The sequence below is a fragment of the Elephas maximus genome, chromosome 15 (genome assembly GCF_024166365.1).
Source record: "Elephas maximus indicus isolate mEleMax1 chromosome 15, mEleMax1 primary haplotype, whole genome shotgun sequence".
Taxonomy (NCBI): Eukaryota; Metazoa; Chordata; class Mammalia; order Proboscidea; family Elephantidae; genus Elephas; species Elephas maximus.
In genome coordinates this window covers 35,577,800-35,592,162 of record NC_064833.1, presented here as the reverse complement: position 1 = coordinate 35,592,162, position 14,363 = coordinate 35,577,800, and the positions used below count along the sequence as shown (strand labels likewise).

General features: G+C 38.7%; 1 protein-coding gene across 6 annotated transcripts in view; it reads left to right on the top strand.

The window, feature by feature from the left end:
- The window catches only part of OXR1 (oxidation resistance 1), a 488,381-nt gene that overhangs the window by 333,551 nt on the left and 140,467 nt on the right, over window positions 1-14,363 (top strand). Inside the window, exon 1 of one of the 6 annotated variants that reach the window (XM_049854293.1) lies at window positions 6,691-6,812. The exons of 4 other annotated variants lie outside the window; for them this stretch is intronic. In XM_049854293.1, the coding sequence (XP_049710250.1) occupies window positions 6,794-6,812 (19 nt within the window). In that variant the 5' untranslated portion in view covers window positions 6,691-6,793. Of the gene's footprint in view, window positions 1-6,690; window positions 6,813-14,363 lie in introns of those variants that run through there. One more of the 6 variants, XM_049854296.1, reaches the window with a different exon arrangement.

Genomic DNA, 14,363 nt, shown 5'->3' with positions numbered 1-14,363 from the left:
CCAGAATCTGTAGTGTTGACCTGCAAATCTACTCTGTAAGGTCTCATTCAGTCTAGGTATCCATTTCAGTCCTCCTCGTGACTTTGTACTTGAACTGAGAACACAAACTGGGCTGAGTTTTGTGGGGAAGGATGGTCACGGGGGGGCCAAGGACAATGGGAAGAGATATGCTCTAGTTCCAACTTGTTGCCCTGGATTTAATGAGCCAGAATTGGATAGAACCTGGAGAGCTGGAAGGGTTACCTCGGAAAGGTAGTGGGTGGATCAAAGCCTTCGTCCCACATAAACTAGCAATGCTGATCAGACAAGCCTTGGCATCCCATGTGGTTGCTTCCCTTTGCCTTTTCTCACCCCAGATTACTTCCTGGCTGTTCCAAAACTAAATGGACTTGGCCAACTTCTTGGTTCTTTCCTAACAGTTAGGTGGGTCTTTTGCTGTGAACTACAGTAGCAACTTTTGTCTGAAAGTGCAGCACATTATTAAAAAGTAAAATAATGAATCTGAGTTTTCATATCAGTTTCCAACCAGATATCTAGATCAAATGTATTATATTTTTAAGTTATTCACCTCTGTATGGTATAAGCATATTAAAACAAACAAAAAATAAATAAAAGCTCATTCTGTTTCTCAAGAGAATGGACTTGTTTCCAGGATTGACCTAAATGATGAAAAGATCTTGAATTAGTTTTCAAAATGGTATCTATTCCATTTTCTTGTTTATCAGTCTCTAATCATCCCATTATTTTCCTCTTCCATTTTTTTCTACCTGATCTTTGTTTTTCCACTTTCTGATGTGCATGGTCTTAAAGATTGCCATCCTTTTGTTTAAAGAAATTTTTCTGATTAGTCTTTTAAGTTTGTCTGAAATAAATACATGACAGGTAAGTAGGTAGGTAGGTTGGTAGATTGATAAGGATAGAAGAGAAACAAGAGAGGAAAAATAATATGGAGATGAAAACAGTATGTATAAAGCACGTAATTCATGTCCAGTGAAATTTTATAAGTTAAAAATATACACTTTTAGGCAGTCTCCCAAACACCATTGATGTAAATACTCTCATCAAGCATTAACTTTAACATAATTCTTTTAGTGTATAATACCTTCATGTCCTGTATAATTTCTTAGGTTTGTGACCATCAACCATTTTCTTCTATAGACTTTGTTATAGGAGCTTGAAATCAAGTTCAAAACTAACTCCTCATTATGATGCATTTTTTTTCCCCCTTAATCTGTTTACTTTCTGCATCTCTTCTCTTGTGATCATTTTGAATTTTCTAAATCAGATAATTAAGAAAATCTTTGTTTTGGAGATTTCATAATAATAAATTTATAGATTATAAAGAATCTGCCACAGTATGAATATGATTAATCTTGACGTGGCAGACAGTCTATGAAATTATGTGTGCAAGTTTTTATAGCTCTCCTTTCATGGTAGTTTTAAAAGCTTAGCATTTTTGAGCTCTTATTTTGTGCCAGCTACTCTTCTAAGTACCTTCATATGGGGTAAGTCATTATATCCTCATAATAACCCTATGAGGTAGGAAAGATTAAAATTCTAGTTTCACAAATGAGAAAACTGAGACACAAAGAGGTTAAGCAATTGCCCAAGGCCACATGGCTAGAAAGTGGAAGAACAGAGATTTGAACCTAGGCGGGTTGCCTCCAGAGTCTTAACTCTTCATTGCTCTGCGATACTTGCTCTTGGAAAAGCATCATTAACAAGTATAGCCCAGAGGAAGCAGGAGGCAAGCTGATACGTTAGTGCAGACTGCTGAGAAATATAACAGGAAGGAAGAGAATGGAAAACATGCATCCTACCCCATATGAGAGATTTTTCCTCCCACGGGGGAAAAACACAAAACTTTGAGGAACGTTTTTTTTTTTTCTTTAGTCACACAGTATGTTCATGAGGAGAAAGAGAGAAGGAAATGAAAAAGGATGCTTGTTTCAGAATGGCTGAATCACCACTGTAACCCCAGTGCCCAGCACAGGCTTACATCAACCGCACAGTTGCTCAATAAACACCGTTAATTTTTGTTACATGCTCCGTGATCTGGTTTAGGTGAAAGCCCTTTTATGCAAGCTAAACTTGAAGGAATTTTGTGAGGCATTTGTTTTGCACGCTGAGCACACTTCATATGTCCTATGAATATCAGCCAGTGAAAATTGCTGCCTTAAGTCATTTAAAATTTAAGAATCACTCTTAAACATCCCTTTTAGGTCCGCCCCCCCCCCCCCCCCAAATCTAGTTAAGTGCTTGGTAAGTAACCTATCTCACAAAGAAGCCACATGTTTTCCCTAACCAGGGAAAGCTGCTTTTGCTTGAGCCCAATGAGTTTTTTAACCTTGTTTCAGAACTGATACCTTGTCTCTCTCGCCCAGGGTCCTGATCACGTTTCCCCTTTCGGCACATCACCTGAGAGGGAAAGTGTACTTTTTGGTGTTCTGCAGGGTACATTTTGATAAGAGTGCACACTCCCAGGAAAATTCACATCTCAGGTTAAGACTGTATCCTTGACATTGTAATGTGATATTAGCAAAAGTGCTTTTTATAATTCTACCTGCCAACAATTAACAACTATAAATAGGAAGACCATATGCTTCCAAAATTATCCAAGTCTTGGAAAGATTTTTTTTTTTACCACAAATTTTTATCCCTGCCATCTTTAAAAAAGAAAATTCCCAGTTTGAACAAGCTCTAATTATATAATCTAGGAAATTTATCAATTTTATAATACTTAAAGCAACAAACCTTGACATTTAAAAATTATATTATAAATTGATCAACCTACTTGGTGTGATAACAGATATAATCTAAATAAAATAAAGAATAAGCTAGGAGAATAAATAAATTAGAGTAAAATAAAGAACGAAGCTAGAAGAAAAACCTGGAAGAAAAATTAGAGGAGATGTAGAAGGAACTGCATTCCTGACCATGACATTAAAAATATTTTGAAATCAGAGCTTCTTTGCAGCCTGGACAGCTAAGAAGGAGCCATGCCCACAAGTCCGTGTTGTTTATTGAAAATTATGCTTATTAGGTGCATAATGACAGTCAGACACATACTTTTAAAAATTGATTTGGTCTTAGAAAATCCTAAAAGGACTAAACTTAGCTGAGCAGTGATTCAAGTCTAATTCCTCTTATTGCTTCCTAATGACAGCAAATAAGCAAGACCAAATGATGAAATATTAGGAAATAGATATCTTGTTTAGATGTTGTAGATATATTATAGATAGAAAAATAAATAGGTAGAAATATAGATAGATGGATATAGATAGGTAGAAATATAGATAGGTGGAGAGATGGATAGATGATAGATAGATAGATACAAAGAAAGGAAAAAATATTTGTATTGGCACCTGTCATATGACTAGTTCATAGATTATGGGTGTCTGTGTGTGAATTATTTTATAGCTCTCAATTATACTCAAACATAATGCAAATATAGGTAGTATTACCATCTATATGAGATAAAACTATGTAAACTCCCCCCTATGCAAATTCTGCAAATGTTAAACCGTTTATGTGTTTTGCTTTGTCTACTTTTCTTCTTGTAACTTGAAGGCTTGCTAAAGAAAAAGGCCAATTCATCCCTGACATCTAGAGTCTGCAGCAGTGCTGAAATATTTGAAGATGAACATTAGGGCATCAAAACACTTCTTCTGCCTTCTCTTTTTGCTCACCATATAACAAAGCAAGCAGATACTCTGTATTTTCTATACATAGCTAGCTCAGCAAAACCTTGAAAAATAAGTAGCACCTTCCAGGATGGTTGTGAGGATAACATGAGAATGTTACTTGAAGCACTTTGTAAATGACAAAGCATTACATGTATGTAGGGCACTTTTATCATTAGCATTACTTTAATGCTAATAGAATGATTTCTAGGTCTGGAATAAGCCAATTGTGTCATTAAGTAAGAGAATGGAAATTAGTACCCACGGAGTTGAAATCAGAGCAGTGACGGCACAGTGGTTAAGAACTCGGCTGCTAACCAGAAGGTCAGCAGTTTAACTCTACCAAGCAGTCCCTTGAAAATCCTACGGTGCAGTTCTGCTGTGTCCTATAGGATCGCTATGTGTGGAAACAGACTCGACAGCAATGGGTTTGACTTTGGCTTTGGAGTTGAAATCGACTGGACAGCATCTAACAACAACTACAATAAAACACCTAGCAGTGGTAAAGTGCCATGAACTTATCAGAAGCTTTGCATAAATTTTCTTACTTAGTAGCATTTATAGGGAATGCTGCTGGAACTATTAAAGGATCCAAACAGAGAGCTTGTAGTGGATACAAAGATGGCTCACTGGTAGACTTCTCACCTTTCATGTAGGAAGTCTGGTTTCAAGTCCTGGCAGTGCACCTCGTGCTTAGCCATCACACACCTGTCAGTGGAGGCTTGTGTGTTGCTATGATGCTGAACATGTTTCAGTGGAGCTTCTAAACTTAGACTGACTAGGAAGAAAGGTCTGTCAGTCTACTTCCAAAATTCAGCCAATGAAAACCTTATGGATCACAATGGTCCAGTCCACCGCCTATCACGGGGAAGGTGCAGTATTGGGCAGCATTTCATCCAGTTGTGCCTTCGGTCACCCTAAGTCGAGGCCAACTCCACGGGACCTAACAACAACAGTGGATACAAAAGTAGTGCCGTAGAAAAGATGGTTGTTGTTGGGTGCCATTGAGTCAATTTTTGACTTAGAGTGACCCTATGTGACAGAATAGAACTGCCCCATAGGGTTCTCTAGGCTGTAATCTTTACGGAAGGAGCCCTGGTGGTACAGTGGTGTTCAACCCACCAGCCACTCCATGGGAAAAAGAACTGGCAGTCTGCTTCTGTAAAGATTTACAACCTTGGAAGCCCTATGGGGTTGCTGTGCCCTATAGGGTCACTATGATTTGGAATCCACTTGATGGCAATAGGTGGGTTAATCTTTATGGAAACAGATTGCCAGGCCTTTCTCATGTTGAGCCACTGGGTGGGTTCAAACCACCAGCCATTTGGTTAGCAGCAGAGTGCTTAACCGTTGAGCCACGAGAGCTCCTTATAGAGAAGATTCAAAACTCGTTGCAGTTAAGTCTGACTCGTAGTGACCCTGTAGGACACAATAGAACTGTCCCATAGGGTTTCCAAGGAACGGCTGGTGGATTTAAACTGCTGACGTTTTGGTTAGTAGCTAAGCTCTTAACCACTGAGCCACGAGGGTTTCACTATAGAGAAGATTTGACATCAAAAATTTTCATTTTGGAATGAATCCTATTGCCAGTTTATCCCATTTTCTTCTAAAAAAATGTTGGCTTGGTCTTGTACTTATTAGTTGTATTTCATAGCATACTATGAAACTGCCAGAATTTGGCAAAAGCCATAATCTCTGTATTTCATGCCAAAATCTTGATATTATCACTATTACTTAGAACATCATAATTATGAACTGGTGTAATGTGGATTCTCTTTTCTTTATGACCATTGTCAGTTTATGACAATATAGTAAGTTTGCTACACAGTTTTTGATGAATTGTAGTATCTTTTTTAACTTGTCCGTGAAGCCCACCTATTTTTCATCCAATAGTTCTTGGACTTACAGGAACCTTTTTGTGCCGAGTTGATTTTTCTTTACCCAGTGATTGCGATCCCTGCCCCCAAGTAAAGTACAGCATAACAAGACGTTTATATCTCAGTGAGTTGCCTTTGAAGAAACTCATGAAAATGTGTTGAGAGGGAAGAATAAAAGAAAAGCATCCACCAAAATCTTCTCCAGTATTCTGGGGTTCAAGGACATGAACAGGGCCTCCAAGAGAGCCAGGCTGTAAACAGAGCCATTTCCCTCCACAGGGCTAACAGGGACGGTGGATTAAGAGGGGGCCGAGTAGGACTGGCAGAGTTATTTACTCTTATGCCTTCACTCAATTCCTAAGTGTTCAGCGCTGTGACAGCTGTTAGGGGGAACTCTCTCCTTGTCCCAATAAGGAAAAGGAGACAAAAAAGAAATAACTATAATGCAAAGTAGAATGTATTATATTGTGATGATGCATTTGAAGGTTCTGGGGGGAAAACCAAATTTATATTAACAGTACACTAAAACCAAACCAAACCCTTCGCTCTGCGTTCATTCTGATTCCTAGTGACCCTATAGGACAAAAGAGAATTGCCCCCAAGGCTGGAATCTTTATGGAAGCAGATTGCCACATCTTTCTCCTGAGGAGCCACTGGTGGGTTTGAGCTGCCAGCCCTTCAGGTGGCAGCTGAGTGCTTAACCACGCACCACCAGGGCTCTTTGATAATGAACTGGCAGCATTTAAATATTTGCGAAGGTACAAAACCAGCCTGATTTGAACCCAGTTTATCAGATCCACAGCCTGCGGGTGCTATTAGGACTGCACAACAGAGGTTTGTTAGAGGTGGCCATGCCATAGATTTACTTTGCGATAAGAAATCCTACAGGAGTTAGATGCTGAATTCTGTTATCTCGCTCCATGGTAGACTTTGGAGAGTCAGTTTAGTAACATATTATGCTGAGCATTCTGACATTCTTTCCAAAATGTTCAGTGAGCCAAGAGCAAGTTCACAGTTGCACCGAAAGTATGGTGGGTTTCCTGGGTGCAGAAACAGAAATCTGAATCTCACACACTGCCACCAGGGGTCAGGGACCAGGCGGGGGAGAGGGCACTCACCCAGAAAGGAAGTGTTGTCTTACCCGAGGAAACACATCAACCAAAATTCCCCGTCTCCTCTTCCTGAGAGCAGCATATTGCAGGCTGAGTAGAGTTTGAAGGGAGGACCTCAGAAATGTTCTGCCCACGTAAAGGTATGTGGAAATACTCTCAGCATGTAAACAAGTCCTTGTGGAAAGCCATTTAGGCAGGCTTTATAGGGCTTACTTTATATTTTCAAAACCCCACCGAGTAGCTATCTGGATCTGTTGTCTTCCATCTCCAGGAAGGGAATGTTTGATGAGGGAGGTGGGAAAGGTATGAACTGTCAAACTACTAAATCTAAATATAAAAAAGACTTTATGTGCATGTACGTTATTTCTCTATGATTTGTAGCAGGTGCTGCTGCCGTGACTCTGTAAGGAGCCACCCCTGAAATAGATTTAGATAGAGTAATTTTGAGTCTGTTTCCAGTAATTTTGATTTTGTGACCAACGGCCATTTGTAACAAGTCATTAGTGAAGTTTTGTGGTTTTTTTGGTTCATTCACAGGATATCATTTGTCAATAAGATTTCTCTCTAGCCTTACTTTGCCCTTAACTGAAAAATCGTGCATAACTGGGGTAATGATAGTAATCGAATCTCACATTCCTGCTTTTATCACCCCTGTGGTCTAGGTTTGAAGGACTGGTAACGCATTTCCTTAAGGCTCTTTTAATCGTCCCCTTAATACTCTGCTGAAATGTCCATTTTCCTTTACAGTTTTATTACTTTAAGTTCTGTAGACTCCAGAGAAATAACCAGAAAAATAGATCGGTTTTTTTTCCTTTTTTTTAAGTTTTGGGCTAACAAGCCAAAATAACTTTATTATTGATGGATCGACCTGTACTTTTAAATGGAAGGAATAAAGTTATAAAAAGAACTGAGGCATGTAAGTAACCTCTTTGATTTTTAATGGCATGCAGCAGATGGAATTCATTATTGACTTTTAAAAATGTAATTGCTCTGCATTATTATTTATTTATAGTTTTGCCTTTCAACAGAAGTAATTACCATTACTAGGTTAGGTTTTCCTCAATCGCAAGCAACTATGTGACAACAACCTCAGAATGTATGATATAATTTACCACTTAGTCATGAAGCTTAATGACATTGCAGGATATTATCTCTTCTAAATTAGTAATAAATTGATGAGCGTAATGCACAGCTAAAAGGTTGAGTATCTTTCCTTCTATCTGGGCAATTGAAAAAGCAATTATTTCACATTATAAGACAGTTATTTATGAAATTCCCATTGCATAAACAAAAATGTTTTTAATTAGAGATCAGTAATCTAATTTCATTTTTCCAGTTCAGCACACAGATGCTATGATGATAATCATAACATATGCAAAATTCCTAAGTAAAAACATTCAGATGATCGGTTTCAGCCTAAACAACTTTTTAATCTTAATCACGAATTCTACAACTTTTTAGTCATCAAGGAGGCCAATAACCTGTTCTAACAAAATTCAGTTTCTAAGCAGTGCCAAATATTTGCTCAATTATGTTAAGTTTAAATTTGAGAGATATCAAAATGGTCTAGTTTTCAATCTTTAGAATTTAAAAAATATGCTACAGTAGAAAAAATTTCAGTGTTAGTCATAAAACTGTATATGTTACAAAAAGTGTATAAAGCCGTTTTTCAAAACTGATATTTTAAAGTATTATTTCAGTTTTTTTTTTTTTTTTAATGCAGGCTAACAATTATATTTTAGAAAATAGATCTGGTGTGGACAGGATTTAGAACACTTTTGAATTTAAATGAAACTCCTGGTTAAATTCCATCGCTCCTCACGCTCTTCCTCCCTCTCCTCCAAGTCATCCTGCCCCCGCCCCCGGCTCCCCGCCCCCAGCTTGCTCCTCTGTACTCTCCTCCCTCCTCTACTGCGTATCCTCTTGGCACCTGCACACTCTTTTGTCCCAAGTGGATCTGTTTTCTTCAACAGGGGTCATAACTGTGAACTTGAAAGATAGCAATTAATATTTCATATGTAGCACTTAAGTCTCTTTTCTTACATTATGCCTTTTGCTTCTTTGTACTCGTTTACAGGCACTTAATAAATGCTTACTGATTGTCTAAATTTTATATGATGACTGATTTTGAGAATTTCCCTACCCTCTGTAGTTACCAGTACTGTATTTCCTTGATTCTGAAGTGCACTTTTTTTCACATTTTCACATTGGGAAATCTGAAAACTTCTTTTGATCAATAGTACATCATAATTTATTTGGCAGTTTTTTTCTTTCTTTATGGTACATCTTATTTTTTTGTTTGTTTTTTATGGTACATCTTGTAGATTTGATGAAATAAGGCAGTAATAAAATACATATAAGTCTATTATTTGTATGATATGCTAAAGGCTGTGTATTTCACATCCAAACTTTGAGAATTATTATTTTTTTTTTAATGTGGCTTATTTATGGCCTCACTACTTTCCTCACTAGGAGCCTTTCCCCAGTACTTTCCTCCTCCCTGTCTCCCTTGCATTCTTGTTCTTCTATCTGTTTTGCGGGCAACTGTCTTGGCTGAACACCTCTGGAAAATACTTAGAGAACTGTATTAGTAATTTAATTACCAGCATTCAACCGTAATAAAACAAAAAGAGGATAAGTATTTTAAACTGAAAACTGTTGTCTTCTCCTTAAAACGATATGGAATTAGCAGTCTGATAATTATTTTCAGAGCTTAAAATTCTGCATTTAAAGGATAGAAATAATATGAATAATTTTCTTGTCACAGGATTGGTAGGATAATTTGATAAAAGAAAAAAATCAAGCCAGTAAAAATATTGAATATGCAATGTATATGAGAGTACTTTATAAACCACGAAGTACTGTTTAGTTATAAATTTTAAGGATCAGTATTAAACAAAACATTATTAGACAGGCTTATGTGTGACCAGAAAGTGAGGGAGAGGAGAAAAGGAGAAGCAGTGGTGGTTCAGTTGTAGAATTCTCCCGTCATGCGGGAGACCCAGGTTCGATTCCCAGCCAATGACCCTCATACACAGCCACCACCCATCTTTCGGTGGAGGCTTGTGTGTTGCTATGATGCTGAACAGGTTTCAGTGTAATTTTCAGACTAAGACTGACTAGGAAGAAAGGCCTGGTGACGTACTTCCAAAAATCAGCCAGTGAAAACTCTGTGGATCCTAATGGTCTGGCTCACAACCATCATGGGGATGGTGCAGGACTGGACAGCATTTTGCTCTGTTGTGCATGGGGTGGGTCGCCATGAATTGAGGGCCCAACTCCACACAGCTAATGAACAACAACAAAGAGAGTAAATTCTGCATATTTAGTCATAGTTGAAAATAACGATATGACCCCTTAACTAAGCGACTGAAATAAAAGGAGAAGTTTGAAAACTATCTTCACAGAAGCATCTACATATCAGACTCCCAGCTATTCTGAATTCCAATGCTGAATGCAAGCGGATCCCTGAGAGCTTGTATCCTTTATTGAATGAGCAGAGCCCCAGCCCAGAGTACCTCCATGGCATTACAAATAGAAGAGGTTACCTAGATTCCTCAATTCTTTTCCTATCTTTTTTTCCTTCTATTTAAGAGACAAGTCAGCCTGCAAATTACAGGGAGTCTTTGGTTAAAAAAAAAAAATAACATAAACACGTTAAGCAGTGGATTTTGTATCAACATAATTCTCAGAACAAGGTGCAGACTTATTGGATAGCACAGTAAGATCGGCTTTAGCCCAGTTACTTTCCAACTTGGAAATCTGTGACAGAGTTTTGTCTAACTCCTCACTTTCAGAGGGAAAACACGGTCAGGCTAATTGCCAGCAATTAGGGTTCATGCATTTGTTTGTTTTACTTTCTTGGTTGAAGCAATCAAACCTTACTTTATCATCTATTTGTTGGGTCCCGAAAGTTATTTATTTACCAAAACCTGTTATAAATAAAGATTGGAACTGAAATAGAATTTACACATAAATACTTTTTAATAGGGCCTTTACCTCTAATGAAAAGAGAGTTATGGATATAAGCTAATGCCCACTGGAGAAAAGAACTACAAGTCACAATGGAAATTGTGGGAGAGCCCTACTCCCTGATTCCAGAAATTCATGAAGGGGAAAAACCAAAAAACCAAACCTGCTGCCGTTGAGTCGATTCCAACTCATAGTGACCCTATAGGACAAAGTAGAACTGCCCCGTAGAGTCTCAAAGGGGAGCCTGGTGGATTCAAAGTGCCAACTTTTTGATTAGCAGCTGTAGCTCTTAGCCACAGTGAACCCAATGGGATAGTCACATAGCCCCTTTCAGAGTCAGGACCCTTTTCCTGCCATAAGGTGAACTTCAAATATTTTCAGCATTTTATCTTACACTTTGCCAATGAAAAATGAATTCCATAGGAGAATATAGGTACCACTGCATGTTGTTGTTGTTAGGTGCCATCGAGGAGGTTCCGACTCATAGGGACCCCATGTACAACAGAATGAAACACTGTCTGGTCCTGTTCCATCCTCATAGTTGTTGCTATGTTTGAGCCCATTGTTGCAGCCACTGTGTCAGTCCAACTTGTTGAAGATCTTCCTCTTTTTCCTTGACCCTCCGCTTTACCAAGAATGATGTCCTTCTCCAGGGACTGGTCCCTCCCAATAACATGTCCAAAGTATGTGAGATGAAGTCTCTCCACCCTCACTTTTAAGGAGTATTCTGGTTATACTTCTTCTAAGACAGAATTGTTCATTCTTCTGGCAGTCCATGGTATATACAGTATTTTTTGCAAAACACTATAATTCAAATGAACCAATTTTTCTTCTGTCTTCTTATTCATTTTCCAGCGTTCGCATGCACATGAAGTAATTGAAGACACCATGGGTTGGGTCAGGCGCACCTTAGTCCTCAAAGTGACATCTTTGCTTTTTTAACACCTTAAAGAGGTCTTTTGCAGCATATTTGCCCAATGCAATGCATCGTTTGATTTCTTGTCTGCAGCTTCCATGGTCATTGTCTTAGGCATCTGGTGTTGCTATAACAAAAATACCACGGGTGGATGGCTTTAACAAAGTGAAATTTATTTTCTCACAGTCTAGTAGGTTACAAGCCCAAATTCAGGGCATCAGCTCCAGAGGAAGGCTTTCTTTCTCTGTCAGCTCTGGAGGAAGGTCCTTGTCCTCAATCCTTCCCTGGTTGAGGAGCTTCTCAGGTGCAGGGAGCCTGTGTCCAAAGGATGCACTCTGCTCCTGGTGCCGCCTTCTTGGTGGTATGAGGTCCCCAACTCTCTGCTTGCTTTCCTTTCCTTTTATCGCTTGTAAGATAAAAGGTGATACAAGCCACACCCCAGGGAAACTCCCTTTACATTGGATAAGGGATGTGACCTGAGTAAGGATGTTACATCCCACCCTAATCCTCTTTATCATAATCTAATCTTGCCTCATTAACCACAGGCAGAGATTAGGATTTACAGCACATAGAAAAATTACATCAGTCACAAAATGGAGGATCACCACACAATACTGGGAATCATAGCCTAATCAAGTTGACACATATTTTGGGGAGACCCAATTCGATCCATGACTCCATCTTAATTTAATATTAATAAGAGCAAACAGTTATATAGGGCTTACTTGATTTTAAGTACTATACTAAGTGCTTCACACATACCAACTCATTAACATGTTAACTCACTTTTGTATATTAATCCCACAATAACAAATATTAGCCATTAGTGTAATTCTAGACTCTCCTTTTTCTGCCCCACCCTTCAGCTAAGCAGCCAGGAGATCCTTTTTACTCTTAAAATATATCCAGAATCCATTCAGCTCTCACCATCACCACCTGCACTGCTTCCTCCTAGGTCCCAACCACCACCATCTTTCTATTGCATTATGGCAATAGCCTCCTAACTGGTCCCCTGCCTCTTCCCATGCTCTCTGTCCTCCACACCAGTCTGTTTCCATTAAGGCAGCTGGAAGAATACCGTTAAAACACGAATCTGATTGTGTCACTCCTTAGCCCAAACTTCTTCAATGGGTACCATCTCAGAGTAGAAGCCAAAGTCGTAATCATGGCCCATAAGGCCCTATCTAATCGTACTTCCACCTCAAGTACACACCTTATTTTCTACAATTCCTCCTTCCTACTGTCCCCTCTTCGTTCATCCCTCTCAAGCTACACTGACCTTTTACTGTCCCTCAAACACACCAAACATGCTTCTGTCTCAAGGTCTTTGTAATTACTGTTCTCTCTACCCAAAGGCTTTTCCCACAGAGATCAACAGGGCAGCTCACTCACTTCTTTTACTCAGGTTTTCACTCAATTTGCCTTTTCTGTGAAACCTGCCCTCTCTACGCTACCTAAAACTTCAAACACTACAGCACCTCAACGGTTTATATCCCTCTTTGCTTTATTTTTTCTCCTTGGCACTTATCATTGTCTAACATGTATATGTATGTGTATTTATCATGCTTACTCATTGCCATCAAGTCAGTTCCGACTCATGGCAACCCCCCGTGTTGCAGAACAGAACTGCTCCGTAGAGTTTTCTTGGCTGTAGTCTTTTATAGAAGCAGATTGCTAGGCCTTTATTCCATGGTGCCACTCACTGGATGGGTTCAAATCTCCAACCTTTAGGATGGTAGTAGAGAACAAACCCTTTGTGCCACCCAAGGATCTTTTCAAACTACTGGAATGCAAACTTCATAAAGAAGGAATTTTGTCTTTTTTTCTTTTTCATACTCTATCCATAATGCCAAGAGCAGTGCCTTGTACGTAGCCTGCCCTCAATAAATATTTGTTGACTATATCCTCAGATCAACGCTGTATTTTAGGTATAGTTATTACTCCCATTTTACAGGTGAGAAAACCAAGAAAGATTAAGAAACTTACCCATGACCAAACAAACTAAGCATATGGCAGAGCCAGGATTGAAACCCAAGACCCTGGTTCCAGAGTCTGTGCTTGAAGAAGGAAGTCTATAGTATGGCTTCTCTATTAAGGTGACCCATTCGGCTAATCGGAAGAAGAGAGCAACATATATAGAATCATCTATCATTTGAGATTTTCTTCACTGTGCTTTCCTTCCAGTTAAATGGAGAATTGAGAGAACAGTCATATAGAGCAAAGCCCTCTTCCCCCATCACTTTTATACTTTTTTTTCTAAAAAAAGGACAAGATTTTTTTAAAACAAATACATATTAAAAAATGACCCTAATCCCAGCTGTGTTGACATTAAAAATAATAAACTAACAGCTGCACAATGGTAAAATGAGTTAATACTATAGAAAAATATAAAATGAAAACATTTATTGAATGCCTACTGTATTCTGTAATAAGTCCTGGGGAAACTTTAGTAATACAGTAGAGTCTAATGAGAGAGGCAGACTCATAAATGGACAGTTACACTGATACATTTCTTTAAGCGTCACAGTAGGGTTATGTGCAATTCTAAATTGGAATTTAGAAGAAACGCCAGCTAGAGGTCTGCTGACAGCTGAATGCAGGGCCTTGGAGAGAGAGTTGTGGGCAGATAGGTCACAGTGGGTAGATAAGGATTAAAGGTCTCAAGAGTAAAGAAAGAGTTTCTGAAAGAAGAAGTGGGAGAATGCTAAAGATAAATGTGACTTCCTTCGCAATTTTGCTTTGTAGGATGGGACTATGTAAGGGAGAGGATTTTTTAAAAATAACATTTCATGTGTAATAGAAT